The 14,805-nt window shown below is 53.6% G+C and overlaps 1 protein-coding gene across 3 annotated transcripts; it reads left to right on the top strand.

Moving 5' to 3' along the window:
- On the top strand, window positions 1–11,382 carry Dennd6b (DENN domain containing 6B). 3 transcript variants are annotated; one of them, XR_007973951.1, is made up of 20 exons: window positions 1–327; window positions 5,171–5,209; window positions 5,283–5,325; window positions 5,886–5,998; window positions 6,931–7,011; window positions 7,565–7,670; window positions 7,758–7,837; window positions 7,915–7,977; window positions 8,228–8,283; window positions 8,848–8,970; window positions 9,059–9,154; window positions 9,233–9,327; window positions 9,437–9,502; window positions 9,827–9,891; window positions 9,995–10,084; window positions 10,206–10,259; window positions 10,570–10,679; window positions 10,753–10,847; window positions 10,941–11,015; window positions 11,093–11,107. XR_007973951.1 is itself a non-coding variant. In XM_052161211.1 (20 exons), exons 1-20 carry the CDS (start codon window positions 151–153, stop codon window positions 11,213–11,215), a joined length of 1,728 nt encoding a protein of 575 aa, XP_052017171.1. In that variant the 5' UTR covers window positions 4–150; the 3' UTR covers window positions 11,216–11,382. The 3 variants fall into 3 exon arrangements, 2 of the variants coding, with proteins under 2 accessions (XP_052017171.1, XP_052017170.1); XM_052161211.1 differs by having other exon boundaries at window positions 4–327; window positions 10,600–10,679; window positions 10,753–10,855; window positions 11,093–11,382; XM_052161210.1 differs by having other exon boundaries at window positions 5–327; window positions 10,753–10,855; window positions 11,093–11,382.
- Window positions 11,383–14,805: the final 3,423 nt, after the last annotated feature.

Below are 14,805 nucleotides of genomic sequence, written 5' to 3'. Positions count from 1 at the left end.
ACCCCAGGGCGGACGCTCCTCTAGCGCCAGGGGGCGCGCGGCTGCACCGGGGCCCTTCTGGCCTGCGGCGGCAGCTCGACTGCTCCGAGTCGGCCCAGGTGAACCCCGGCGTTTCTCCGCAACGTGCCGGGTACCGCTGGAGCTGCTACCATGGAGGTGCCGGTGAGCCCGGGGCCCCGGCAAGCTGGCGGAGGACTAGGCGCGACAAGATCCACGTCCTCCGGCCGCGCGGCGCGGACCGCGGAGATCCCCTGGGCGCGCTTCTCTGCCTGGCTGGAGTGCGTGTGCGTGGTCACCTTCGATCTGGAGCTGGGCCAGGCGCTAGAGGTGAGCTGATGGGCTGGCCGACCCTCCAGGACTGTCTCGGTGCCTTGCCTTCGGCGGCCTGGACCTCTCCAGAGGCCCCTCCTTCCCGGACGTCCCTCCTCTCCCGATGCCCCTCCCCCTCACGCTCCTCCCTTCTCTCGCCTGCACCCCTGCTGCTTCTTTCCTCCAATTTCTCTATGCTGCTGAGCGGTTTCTCTACCCCAGGCATCCACCCTCCAGGAAGCAGGACTCAGACATTTCGCCAGTAGTCTTCCTGCTTGGTCTAGGGTCCTCTTAAGATCCTCTCTGAATACTTTGTACCCTCAGGCTGACCTTTCCCCCACTTCCTTCGACTAGTGACTAGCTTAGAGACCTCCTCCTCTTTCCTATTGCCTGTCACCTCTCCAAGAGGAGCCTCTTCCTCAGAGCTCTAGGAACCCTTTACAGGCCAAGGAAGGAACGATTTCAAAAGCTTGACGGCCTATCCATCAATGTATCCTACGAAGCATCTAACGTGGACCTTTCTCCAAAGAGGCAAAAATACCTCCTACCCCTTGGTTGCTCAAGCCAGACTCCTAGGGTCCCCTGCCCCCAGGTCTCACATTGGGTCTGTTGCAGTTTTCAATGGCACTGGTAGTTCTGCTTCTGGCTTCCCTGCTAAAAATCCTGTGGCATTCGACTTCAATTAGAATCAGATCCAGACCCTGTGAGGCCCTGCTTGGTCCCTGTGTCTTGAGCTCTTTGCAACCTTTGGCATCTGGTCACCAGCTGTGAGCAGTTGGGCAGGGCCTTAGGCTTTTGATGTGGTCTTTCTGTGGTCTGAAAGCCTCCATCCCCCCTACCCACCTACAAAGAAAGGCAGCTTCTCTTCTACTAGATAAAATGAAAATATCAGCCAGGCATAGCCGTTCCTGCAAACCCAGCATTTTGGGGTGGGGGGGTGGGGGGGGTAGGAGGATAGGGGGGTTGGTGAGGCAGGATGATTAGTTTGAGGCTAGTCTGAATTGATATAGTGAGTCCCAGAGGAGCCTGAGTTATAGAATCAGATCTTGTTGAAAGAAAAGAAAGGAAGGAAGGAAGGAAGAAAAGGAAGGAAGGAAGAAAGGAAGGAAGGAAGAGGATTTCTGAGTTCGAGGCCAGCCTGGTCTACAGAGGACAGGACAGCCAGGGCTATGCAGAAAAACCCTGTCTTGAAAAACCAAAAAAAAAGAAAGAAAAGAAAGAAGACAGGTATTGTGGCACATATCGTTAATCTAGTATGCTGGAGCAAAAGCATGATGATCTCTGAGTTCAAGGGCAGCCTGAACCGACCAGGCAAGCCAAAGCTACATAGTGAGACTTTGTCTTTAAAAAAAAAAAAGGAAAAGAAAACAACAAAACAAAACCCACAAAACCACCAGAAAGATAAGAGGAGGAAGAAGAAAAAGTTACAGGCTCAGCGAAGCCTTTGGCGGGTCCAGTCAAGATAATGTCTGTATCCTAAAGGCCGTCGGCCCAAAGCAGGGGCTGAGGTCCACGTGAATGGAGGTAAGCCAGAGGCAAACTGCACTTTCAGAGGGACCCGTGAGAGCCTGAGGGGTTGTGAATATAGCTGAGGTAAGGCTGGGAAGTGACCCTTGAGACAGCTGAGCAGCATACATTTGTGGTTAGGAAATGCCGTGGCCCATATGATCTCTAAGAGGCTAGGGGAGTCTCAAATCTTCTAAACAGAGAGGTACAAGTCTTAGGAGCGACTCTAAGGCTCCTGGGAGACCGCAGCCCCCTTCCCGCAGACAATGATCTCACCACAGACAATGTTGGCTGTTGTAAATGGCTACTTGACAGAGGGTAGGTGACTTACCCTTGGTTAAAAAGTCCCACTTTCTGCTATATAAATTCTTTCCTGTATAGTCACAACAGAAATTGAGAGACTTTTCCTTTAACTAAAGAAAGAAAGAAAGAAAGAAAGAAAGAAAGAAAGAAAGAAAGAAAGAAAGAAAGAAAGAAAAAAACCTGGTGTTGTGTTACACATCTTTAATCCCAACACTCTGAGGCACAGGCTTAACTCTGTGAGTTTGAAGCCAGCCTGATCTACATACAAAGTTCCAGGACAGCCAGGACAGTGTAAAGAGACCATATCTCAAACAAATAAACCTGCCCCCCCCATGCATTCTCATGACTTGTTCTTTAAAGATAACCATTTAGAAACTTAATTCTAAGCAAGTCTCAAAGGTATTTTTGGAGAAAGGATGCAGGGTTGTTTTATACAGGGTATCATGTAGCCCAGACTAAAGTCAGACTGATTTTGAATTCAAGGATGACCTGATCCAGCTGTCTCTACCTTATAATGCTGGAGTGACAGGCATGTACCACCACACCTGAGCCTATGTGGTGTTGGGGGTGGGACTGGTTTTGGGCTTGCTAGGCAAGGACACTGATGCCCCCAGGCAGATTGTTGTTGTTGTTGTTGTTGTTGTTGTTGTTGTTTGGTTTGGTTTGGTTTTTTTTGAGATTATTGTCTTACTGTTTAGACTTAGCTGCTTGGAATTCACTCTTTAGGCTAGGCTGGCTTTGAACCTGGGCAGTGTTCTTGTCTGCCTTTCTCATGCTGGGCATGCAGGCATCCATCGGCATGCCTGGTCTGAAGGTAAGGCTATGTGGACTTGGACTCCTGAGCCTTTGCTGGCCAGTGGGTGCTGGACTGCAGCTCGCTGAGTGTTAGAGACCTACAGCCACGCCTGAAATGTCCCAGAGCTGTGACCTGATCTTTCCCACTCTGACTGTAAGGAGAAACCCAGCAGAGAATCTGCAGGGTGGGTCATGCATGTGAGCCTCATCATGTTTGCCTCTTGTCTGTCCTCCTCACCCTAGACACCTCAGGGTTCTGCAGACTTCCAAAGAGCTTTTTGCCCTGCACTCACTCACAGCTCAGCCTGACTGAGTTGTATGAAGCCCAGGATTGACTGTGGTCTGGGGATGTGGAGGAAAGACAGTCCGCCTCCAGGAGATTCACCCATGCTCAGCTAAGTAAGCATGGGAAGCAGGCCATGAGATCGAAGACATTTCTGTTTCAGGTGACCCTTCCCTACCTAAGGCAAAGAGTGGCCCACTGATGCTTTCATTCATCAACCAATCGAGTTTTGAGCAGCCGTCACCAGTCAGGTCCTGCTGTGTCTGTGTTCAGCTTGTGGTTCATAAAAATAAATGCAATATAGGGTCTAACCTTTGCTAGAAACAGAGGGTAAGTAGTTTGGGGCCTGCAGTACTCAGAACTCCAGCAACCTCACACGGCAACCCTCAGCATATGGGTGCACCAGAACTTACATGCAAGACTGGGTATCTAGCTTTATAGGGAAATGGAGAGGATCAGGGGCATGTGTTGGGGGTACCACCAGTAGGTCAGCTGAAGAACGGGCCTGGCTCTGCCACCTCAGTCCATCTGCGGTGTCCTCTGGTCGGTATGTCCAAAGAAATCCTTTCCTGTGGTGTCTACAGCCTCCCAGGAGGAAGCTTTCACAATCTGAGAACCTCTTTTACAGTTTTTGGTGTTGGCCCCACCCCTAGACAGGGATTCTCTGTGTGGCTCTGGCTGTCCTGTATCTTGCTGTGTAGACCAGGCTGGCTTTGAACTCAGAGATCAGCTTGCCTCTCCAGTGCTGGCAGTAAAAGGCATGAGTCATCATTGCCCAATAATTTCTTTTATTTTGTTTTGGGAGGGGAGTGGGGGAATGGAGAAGGATGGTCACACTTTGTACTCCTGCCTATCCTGGTACTCATTATACAGATCAGGCTATTCTTGAACTCACAGAGATCCACCTGCCTCTGCCTCTGCCTCTTAAGTTCTGGGATTAAAGACATGTACCATCAGTCAGTTTGGTGTCTTTTCTTTTTGTCTATTTTGTTTTGTTTTCTTTGAGACTTTCTCGATGTAGCCCCGGCTGTCCTGGAACTCACTCTGTAGGCCAGGCTGACCTTGAACTTAGAGATCTCTGCCTATTCTGCCTCCCAAGTGCTGGGCATGTATGACCACCACCACCACTTGTTTTTAAATGTGTCGATAAGGCCAGGCATAGGGGCCTACACCTTCAATCCCAGCACTCAGGAGGCAGAGACCGTGGCGGGATGATGAGAGGAGGAAGAGGAGGCAGCAAGGAGACCCAGGGACTCTAATGTCCTCCGTAAGCTCTACAGGACCCTGCACGCACACACACACACACACAAACTCTTGCAGCCTCCCATATGCGCACATTTTGTTGTTGTTGTTTTTGAGACAGGGTTTTACTTTGTAGCCCCAGCCATCCTAAAACTCACTGTGTAGACCAGGCTGCCTTTGCTTTCATTATTTAAGTGAGACTTTTTGAGGGAGGGGGGTCACCTGACACAGACCCTTCTTCAGTCTCCTGGCCTCTGCCATGCCTTGTGCCACCATTCTGGTTCTCAGCTTGGTTTCTTGTGTCACCCAGGACCACAGTCAAGGGGTGGCGGCACCCACTACAGCTTGGGCTTTCTCGCATCATTCACTAATTAAGAGAATGCATTACAGACGTGCCTGCTGGCCAGACTTCTCAGTCGAGAGTCACTCTTCCCGATGACTCTAGCTAGCTAGGGTCAAGTTGATGGAAAACCAGCAATCACATTGGGTCTACACACACACGTGTGTGTGTGTGTGTGTGTGTGTGTGTGTGTGTGTGTGTGTGTGTGAAGGCCATGGAGAAGAGGGTCTGATGTAAGACAGCATGCAGAGGAGGAGGAGGGGTCGCCACTGGGAGGCCAGGAGGATTGCGTGCCCTAGCATACACATGCCTGTGGCCCTGCTGAGCTGTCTTAGTGGACCCTGTCACTAAGGCAGATACAGGTTCACTAAGTGCTCTGTCTTCCCCTGCAGCTAGTCTACCCAAGTGACTTCCGGCTCACAGACAAGGAGGTAGGTTCCGGATTTCTTGGGAATGGATGTCCCCGGGAGTGAGTCAGCCCTCACTGGGTTCTGTTTGTTTCAGAAAAGCAGCATCTGCTACCTGGCCTTTCCAGACTCCCACTCAGGTAGGTGGTTCCACACTCCCTAGACACTCACTCGGGGACTGGAAGGTAACAGGCAAAAAGACAACAGGGCCCAGGCTGGTGGTATCTAGGCTCCCAGCAGGCTCCCAGCAGTGTACAGGGTACTGTAAGGGTGGGCCTAGCCAGAGCCCCAGCTGTAGTAAAGTAGGCAGAGTCTCTAAAACCCATGGATAGCCATATATATATGGCTATCCTTGAACTCACAGATTATATATATAAGCAATCTGGTCTCCATGCCACCACGACAGCTGTCTGGTGAGTACTGTGTAGTGTATTTTCCTGTCCCAGGCAGATTGAGTCAGACTCCTGCAGGGAAACTGAAAGTGGTTCTCAGTGTTGATTCATCCAAGGCCCTGTGCTGTGTGTAGGATTAGGTTAGGAGTCTGTTGGGAAACCGATCCTCAAGTCTGTGTGCTCCTGAATACATGTCTGTGCCAACAAAGGCCAGCCCGGTGTACCCCAGTACCACAGCCCTCACCCCTAACAATGGGAGGAAAATCTCCCTCTCTGGTGACACTCGTGGTGGGACTGCCTCTTTTCAGGGTGCCTGGGAGACACTCAGTTCAGTTTCCGTATGCGTCAGTGTGGAGGACAAAGGAGCCTCTGGCATGATGACGACCAGTCGTATAACAACAAGGCCCCCTTGGCATTGCAGGTAGGAAGTGGGGTGTCTCTCCGGTCTGTGCCTCCTGGCTGTGAACTTGCTCTTAAGGCTCCTGGGCTTTGTGTGATGGACATGCTGGCTGGGCTCACCCTGTGAGGGCAATGACTGTTGCAGGTCCTGCTGACTCCGTCCTGGGGGTCTCCACCAGGCCAGCTCTTGTGGAGTTCACCGGGGTCACTAAAGTTGACCCTGTGTGGCACATCTCCCTTGCCAGGCATCTGCATGTAAATAGGCCCTGGCTCAATGAGCAAAACTATGAAGGGCCTCCCAGGGCTCCTAGAGCACTCTGCTCATGGCTCAACCCTCTCTGTATCAGCAGATGTCCCCTAGACTGGGTTAGCCCACTTTCTGAACTAGGAAATCCTGGGTCCCACTGTGCTAGGCAGAGGACAGGCCCTAGTCTCAGGGGCAAGTGCCTCCTAGGATCTCCTAGATTCTTAGCCTCCTCCCACACCTTTTTTTTTTTTTTTAAAGATTTATTTATTATACGTAAGTACACTGTAATTTATTTATTATACGTAAGTACACTGTAGCTGTCTTCAGACACCAGAAGAGGGTGTCATATCTTTTTACAGATGGTTGTGAACCACCATGTGGGTTCCGGGAATTTGAACTCATGATCTTCGGAAGAGCAGTCAGTGCTCTTACCCACTGAGCCATCTCTCCAGCCCCACCTTTTTTTTTTTTTTAAGGCGGGGTCTCCCACATAGCCTTGGCTGTTCTGGAACTCACCATGTAGACCAGGCTGATCTTGAACTCAGAGAGATCATCCTCCTTTGCCTCTGACCCTAACTGCGTGCTGGGATTAAAGGCATGTGTCACCATGCCCAGCCGTAGGCTTCCCCCTTAATGACCTTTGCTTCTGTCACCCTGGAGCTAGCTAATGCCCTAGGTATGCGTGACTAACACTGCGCTTCTTACAGAGGGAGCCAGCACACTACCTGGGCTATGTGTACTTCAGACAGGTGAAGGACAGCTCTGTGAAGAGGGGCTACTTCCAGAAGGTGAGCTGCCTGCCACTGTGAAATAATATTGTGGATGGGTAGCAAATGGTAGACAGCCAGAGAACAGCAAGAGAGGAGTCCTGAGCCTCCAGGGGTTCCTATCCACCTGCAGCCCACCTGGGTAGCAGGACTAAGGAGGAGCCACCACTGGGCCCCCTTACTTCCTGAAGCCCTTCCTTGCCTAGCTTGGCGCTTGAGACCTTTCTGTCCTTGGGTCCAGACTATCTCAGCTCCTTGAGTCTTGCTGGTCTCATCACACTGCCAGGGTAAGGAACTTAGTCAGCCCACATTTCCCTCTGAAGGTCCTGGGTCCAGTCCTAACCCTGTTGTTGTCTGGGGCTGTCTACTCAGTGGTAAAGGCATCAGGCATTTTATTGTCCAGTCCTGACACATGAGTTAGGGCTATTCTGTGGCAGCTGTTCAGTGGGGTGGCAGGGATGTGCTGCCCCGGCCAGCTGTGGGTAAGCATGGCTCCAGGGTTGCCATGGGCTCCTGAATTATAGGAGTGATGTCTGTAGCTGAATGCCCTCTGATTGGCCCTGCCTCACCACAGTCTTTAGTGCTGGTGTCCCGCCTGCCGTTTGTCCGCCTGTTTCAGTCACTCCTCAGCCTGATTGCCCCTGAATACTTTGAGAAGTTGGCCCCCTGCCTGGAAGCAGGTGAGTGGTCATCAGATGTGGCCAGCGTTGTCTCATCTCAGCCTTTTGGGGGGGGGGGCTCCTGACATTGGCCACCTGTGTCCACAGTTTGCAATGAGATTGACCAGTGGCCAGCCCCAGTGCCTGGGCAGACCCTGAACCTGCCTATCATGGGAGTTGTCATTCAGGTGAGGGCCCACTGAAGAGCTGGTGGTGGGTGGAGACGCTCTGCTCCCTTCCTGGCAGCTGCTTCCTTTCTCCCCAGGTGCGCATCCCATCCAGGGTGGACAAGCTGGAATCCAGTCCTCCAAAGCAGTGTGATCAAGAGGTGGGAAATGGGGTGGAGGGAGGTGGGCCTTGCCTGAGTTCTGTTCCTGGACTGGATGGTTAGCTCCTCTACCTCACCAGTTTACCTTGTGGGCGCCCAAAGCCAGGCAAAGCCATGGGGGTGGCCGGTATGTTTCAGTATGGAGCCTGTGCTGTGGGGAGGGGAACGGCAGGGGGAAGAAGCTGCAGAGTTATTGTCAGATGGGGCCCTCCCTCCCCTGGGCCTCACCTACCTTCCCCTCCCTTCTCAGAACCTGCTGCCCGCTCCGGTTGTCCTCACTAGCGTCCACGAACTGGATCTGTTTAGGTGAGCCCTGGAGGGTACCACAGCATGCACTGTTGTCATGCAAGAGCTGCTGCCTGTCCGAGTGAGCCTTGAGATGCTTGCACACAAGAAACCTGCACCCAAGTGTCTGACTTAGGGGAAATGGGAGAAGGAAGGGTCTGAGGCCAGGAAAGTTCTGTGCCTCGAGAGGTCGTCAGGGAGACATTGCTCTGCAACGGCCCCTTTGTGCTTTTCTAGATGTCTTCAGAGGAGCCTGGACTTTGAGATTATCTTGTTCCATTTGGGGCCTAGCAGGAGCCAGGGCTTTAGTCTGGATGCATAAGAGACAATAGTAGTAGCAAGGCCCTAGATTGGCGGGCCCTCCTGGGGCTTTGGATCTGCAACAGGATTTCCAGGTCCTCACAAGTAGGGTCCAGGTCACATCCCCTAGGCGGTTGCTCAGGTGGTCTGTCAGAACATAGGTGGTGGGTCTGGTGACCTGAGACGCCACTTACACTGTGACCGTCCTTATGCTGTCTTTGGGAGGGGTGGTTTGTCCCTTGCTCACTATCGCGCCTTTGTAACAAAGCTGCCCGACTGCACCAGGTGCTTCCGGCCAGTGCTAGCCCACGTGCAGACCCTGTGGGAGCTCATGCTTCTTGGGGAGCCCCTAGTGGTCCTGGCACCCTCACCTGACGTGTCTTCAGAGCTGGTACTAGCCCTAACCAGGTACAAACTTTACTCACTACACTAGACTGTCATGGCTGGGCCCGGCTACCCAGCCTTACACAGTCCTTGCTGCCTCCCCCTCCCTCAGCTGCCTACAGCCCCTGAAGTTCTGCTGTGACTTCCGCCCCTACTTCACCATCCACGACAGTGAGTTCAAGGAGCTCACAACTCGAACCCAGGCTCCGTAAGTACATGTCCTCGCGCCTGCTCACACACTGCCCGCCCCAGGCCGTCTCTGCCTCTTCTCTTTCTCTCTCTCTAGACCAAACGTGGTCCTGGGAGTCACAAACCCTTTCTTTATCAAAACACTCCAGCACTGGCCTCATGTCCTCCGAATTGGGGAGCCCAAGATGTCAGGTGAGAAGCCCAGGGCCTATGGACCTCACCAGCTTGGGACCCAACACCTCTGAGCCTGTCTTCGGCAGAGCTGTGGGTACTGAGCCTTGGCTATGGGTGTATTTCACAGGGGACCTACCTAAGCAAGTCAAGCTTAAAAAACCCTCACGGCTGAAGACCCTCGACACCAAGCCAGGTCTGTGCCTCCCCTTGGGCTGCAGCCCCATCTACTCTGGTAAGGCCTGTCCTGCACTTCGTAGAGGCCTCCAGTGGGGATGGCCAGGCCTTCTGACTCTCTCTCTTTCTATTCAGGCCCCAGGATGGCAGGCGGGGAGTGGGGGGACATTGCCTCCTTTAGCAGGTCCCTTGAGTCTCGGGATGCCTGGGGTTGAGAGATGTGCAGGTTCTGTCAAGGAAATGGGGGTGTAGGCAGAGCCGACGATCATCTTCATCATCAGTAGAGCTGTGTGGGTGTGGAAGGGAGGTTGAGTGGACAGCCATAGCTCTGACCTCCTGTCAGGCCTCTACACCTCATACACGGCCCACCTCCACCGGGACAAAGTGCTGCTTAAACGACTGCTCAAGGTACAGCCTACCGGGTAGGGCCTGGACGTGATGACTCGGTGTGGTGTGAAGGGTGCAGGGTACCAGCCGGTGCTGAGACTCAGTCCCCTACTTCCTCCTGCAGGGCGTACAAAAGAAGCGGCCGTGGGATGCGCAAAGTGCCCTGTTGAGGCGGCACCTTCTAGAGCTCACACAGAGCTTCATCATCCCTCTGGTGAGACAGGCAGACATGTGTCGGCAGTGGGCATGAGGGAGACACAAGGAGGGGTTAGTGACTGTAGAACCTGTGACAGGGCTTATGACTCACATTCACTGCCTGCCTCTTAACCCTCCAGGAGCACTACATGGCCAGCCTCATGCCACTACAGAAGAACATCACACCCTGGAAGGTGGAGCCCAGGGACTTCTGGGGAGGGCCAATTTAGTCCCCATACCGAGAAGGGAAGGCCCGAGGCAGGTGTCCACATGGAACCGAGAGGGTGGCTGAGATACAGAGCCACCAGGGCACAAAGTTGACTCTGCGCCTGTCAGGCATCCCCCACAGGGCAGAGAAATTAGGATTGCAAGGAGGGGCATCGACCCGACTCCTGCAGGGTTGTCCAGGGATCTGTCCCAAGTGGGGTGGGGTGAAGATCTTTAGAGAAGGAGGGCCTGAGTGCATGGCTCTGTGGCACCCAGCTCATGTGACCTTTGTCTCAGAGCCCGCCCCAGATCTGCCCCTTCCGCCAGGATGACTTCCTGAGAAGCCTGGAGCACGCCGGACCCCAGCTCACCTGCATCCTCAAGGGCGACTGGCTGGGCCTCTACAGGTGGGGAAACAGGCTGCTGTGGGTGCCCCCAAGTTCGCTAGGTCAGCTCCTCAGCTGCCTCTCACCATCACAGGCGTTTTTTCAAGTCCCCCCATTTTGATGGCTGGTATCGGCAACGACACAAAGAGATGGCCCAGAAGCTGGAGGCGCTACACCTGGAAGCTATTTGTGAGGCGGTGAGGGAAGGCAGAGGGGAGTGGGGACAGGTACAGGCCCAGGGTAGACTCTGTGAGAAGAGCCAGACTGAAATGTTCCTAACAGAACATCGAGGCTTGGATGAAAGACAAGTCAGAGGTGGAAGTGGTCGACCTGGTCCTGAAACTTCGGGAGAAGCTGGTGAGAAGCTTGTATGGTCCTGCCCCCACTTGCCAGGCCAGAAGTATGTCCACCCCTGACTACCATTGTCTCTCCAGGTACGGGCACAGGGCCACCAGCTCCCTGTGAAGGAGGTGACACTGCAGCGGGCTCAGCTGTACATTGATACAGTTATTGGCTCCCTGCCCAAGGACCTGCAGGCAGTCCTGTGCCCTCCCTAGGACAGGGCCAACTTGTGTGGTCCTGGGGGCCTAAGTCTGCCAAGTTCCCTCTCCCTTGAAAGGCAGGCCTCCAGGCTGGGGCTCCCAGCCCCCCGGGCTCACACCTTGGCTTCAGCCCCTCCCAGAACCACCCTTGTCCCAGCAGTAAAATGGCATTTGGAACGACAGTCTGGTCCCTGACTACTGGGGGATTCTGTGCTGGCACTGCCTCGCTTCTTCCTGGGCCCCACCTGTCCTCCGCAGCTGGAGGTGGGAGTGGCCGAGTAGCCCTCACTGATGTGGGTGCCTTTGCCACCTGCCCCCTCCTGGTTCCATCTGCCCACACTCTAGGATGCCTTGTGTTGGGGTCCTCAAGCCCAGCAGGCTTCCCAGCTCAGAGAAGATGGAGGCAGCTGGCAGGGCCAGCCCCTTTCCTTACACCACACTCATTCTGCAGAGGGACGGGTCCTTTGCCTAGGCAGCTAACGGAGAGGGCAGAAGAAGCTCGTCGTCCTGTGAGGACCTAAATCTCCTTCCTGCTGTGATTGGTCAGGAGGAAAGAGTGAGGGATAGTGTGGGGGGGCCTGGCACCCCACTTGCATAAAGCAAGCTCAGGCTGTTCTTTGAGGTCCTCACCACAGTCCTTGTTCCCTTTCTTGGAACACTCCCTGGACACCTGCTCCAAGCATTTCACCCAGCCTGCCAAGGGATACTCCAGCTTTCCCCCCCCCCCCCGTGTCTGCCCCTCCCCCTGAAGTTTGAGAGGTTTGGGGCTGTAGCCTGGTGCTATGGTCTCTGCTGTCTTGGCCTTAGGGTACCATTGAGCCCTTAGGCAGAGGTATCTCTTGGAGATACTGTTCTGTGCTCTTCTTGAAGGGCTAAAATGTCCCAGGGGCCTAAGTCTGCCAAGGTTCCCTCTCCCTTCAAGGCTCTAGCTTGGCTTCAGACCACCCCTTGGTCCTAGCAGTAAAAAAACAGCATTTGGAACCACAGCCTGGTCCCTGAATGTTGGAGGATTCTGTGCTGGTCCTGGCTCACGGGTTCCTGAATTGATACTGTTGTGCAGGACTGCTAATCCTGGGTACAGTGTGTTACAATGTTACAACCTAGCTCACAGACCTGGCCCTGGGGGTGGTCCAGACTGAAGTGAGGACCCCTGGCTGTGGCCAAACCCCAGCTGAGTATCGGAAACCTGTAAGTGGGTCTCCTGATCACTTAGAGTCCTCCTCTGAGGGACTGGGCCATGTGGGTGCCCTGGGAAGTGTCAGGCAGTAACAGAGAAAAGGGGCATTCAGAGAGGACGGGCTGTACACCCTGTGATGCTTTTAGGGATGCAGGCAGAGGTGGTTTAGAGCTGCATGGCGAGCTTTTGCTTTCTTATAGCACACCCAGGTAGCATGGCCATTACCTGTTCTGGGTTCTTTGGATTCCTTCCTCAGACCTCCAGTATGTACCGCCTTGCCCTTCCCCACTGATCCTGGCTAAGCCAGACACAGCAAAGGAATTCTGGTGTTAACAGTTGTCAGCACTGTGCCTAGATCCGTGCATGTGCATGTGCTCAGTCGTTTACCCCTGACCTTAGCCTGTGACAGCTTGTCACTGTATCCTTTCTATTGGTGAGCAGACAGACAAAATAGATGGGTGAAGGTACGCAGTGACCTAGGTCAGTCTAATGCAGTAGCCCCGGATGCGACCAGTTAGAAAACCGAGCAAAGGCAGGTTGAGGTGGAGACCTTGTCATTAGGAAGAATGGCATTGGCACCCCCTGGCACTGAGATGCCAGCCTCACCACCCAGAGCCTAGTCTCTAAGGGATCTTCAGAAGCATGGCATGGCACCATCCGCTGTGACAGCTGGAGTGCCCAGGCTGTGGGGACTAGCCATTTGGAGTCTGCAGAACTGCGCCTTCGGCAGGTCCAGCCTCCTATCCAAGTGTCCAGTGGCCAGGTCTAAGCCTCCTCGGTCTTAGTGGCTCTACCCTAAAATGCACATCTCAAATACCACTGCAATGTGTTTCTCGTGGTTTTCACTTGACTTTCTGAAGGCTGCCACACGATAGATAGGCTTCAAGGTAGAGCATCCCCCTCCTCCCATGGACCTCAGCCACCCTCAGCCTAGGACTGTAACCAGCTTCTGCCCTGGCAGTTGGTCCTCCTCAAAACACTGGACATGGGAATCAGCAGACAGATTTAGGGGAGGGTTGGGGGGGTAGGAGGCTATGGACACAACAGTGCTGTCTAGGGCACAAACCGAAGGCCGACACTTAGGAATGAGGAAAGTTCCAGTGTTTGAGGGGCTTGTCCTGGTTACTCGGTAGAGTACGCAGCCTGGGACCTCCCACCAGCTATGCCCTCCTCTTCATTCTTGCTCTCCCAGGATGGGATCAGCGGAGTTAGTGGAGCTTCTGCCCAAAGTAGACCGAAGCCCATCTCTTCCCATCCACGCTAAAGGGCAGAGCCCGGGAGGGAAGAAAAGACAGATGGCTCCAAAGAGGTGCTCCCCTCCCCCAGCCGAGGTCCCTTACAGTTTAGATGCCTGGATAGGGAAAAACTAACCCTGGAGGCTGTGATCCCGAGAGCTCCCTTGTGTGGCAAGTTGGAGAGAGCTGTGAGCCGGCATTCAGGGGACCTAGGAGGGCTGGGTGGAGGTCATGAGGCATCCAGCCCCAGGGACAGACCGGAAGGACAGGAGGACTCTTTTACCCTCCAGCTTCCTGCCTTCTATTTTGAGCCCTACTCAGTTCAGAGTACTGGCCTTCCCACAACTTTGTTATTAAAATATCTTTTTTGTTATACAATACTTGTCTTTTAGTATTTTTGATACAAAGTTTGCAGCCCTGTTACTCACTGGATATTTTGGGTTTTGTGTGTGTGTGTGTGTGTGTGTGTGTGTGTGTGTGTGTGTGTGTGTGTGTGTGTGTGTTGGGGGGGAGTACTGTTGAAATCACTGGATATTTTGTACTCCATTGTATGTGTGTGTGTGTGGGGGGGGGGGGGTTGCTGGTGGAAGGGAAAGTGATTCAACCAAGCCTGGCTGCTTTGAGATGGGACAAGTTTATCTTCCTTAAAGAAACAACGAAGTCCTCAGATTTATGAAGTTCTCAGGTTGGGAAAGGCGTAAGAATTGGGGCAGATCCCCAAAGCTGGGGAGGAGATGCCTGGGGAAATGGGAAGTAGACAGTATACAAGGAGGGCAAATCTGGCTGGAGGAGAGGTATCCAGGGTGGATGTGAGCTGGGGTTTGGGGACTAGTTCCCAAAACCTGTCCTGAGACATCATCACCATGTTACAACTGCAAGGAACCACAATATGGACAACTTGGAGGCCAGAAGTAGGAACCCTAGGGTATTGCCCAACCCTATAGATACAGAACACTTGGGGGTCGGTAAGGCGAGGTATGTTGGGCGAGGGGACCGGGAAGGAGGGCAGTGAGGCAGAGTTCCAGCGATGAGAACATCCGTAAGAAGACTGGGAGGCTAGGATTCGGAAGAAAGAATCAAGGGGTTCAGCAGCCCTCACCCTCGGGAACGGGATGAGCGCGTGGTCCGCCTGTTGCCAATCTAGTGGTGTGGTTCCTTGGGCCCCGCCCATCTCAAAGAGGACACTTGAGGCC

This window comes from Apodemus sylvaticus, chromosome 17, assembly GCF_947179515.1.
Source record: "Apodemus sylvaticus chromosome 17, mApoSyl1.1, whole genome shotgun sequence".
Classification (NCBI taxonomy): Eukaryota; Metazoa; Chordata; class Mammalia; order Rodentia; family Muridae; genus Apodemus; species Apodemus sylvaticus.
Note: the sequence above shows the minus strand (reverse complement) of the source record. Positions and strands in the feature narration are given on the sequence as shown.

What these genes read in the sequence shown, in the direction of transcription:
- Dennd6b (XM_052161210.1), top strand. Translation starts at nt 151, where the DNA reads ATGGAGGTGCCGGTGAGCCCGGGGCCCCGGCAAGCTGGCGGAGGACTA. An exon ending in CTGGTACTAGCCCTAACCAG is followed by an intron (nt 8,971 to 9,058) that starts GTACAAACTTTA and finishes CCCCTCCCTCAG; the next exon opens with CTGCCTACAGCCCCTGAAGT. An exon ending in ACAACTCGAACCCAGGCTCC is followed by an intron (nt 9,155 to 9,232) that starts GTAAGTACATGT and finishes CTCTCTCTCTAG; the next exon opens with ACCAAACGTGGTCCTGGGAG.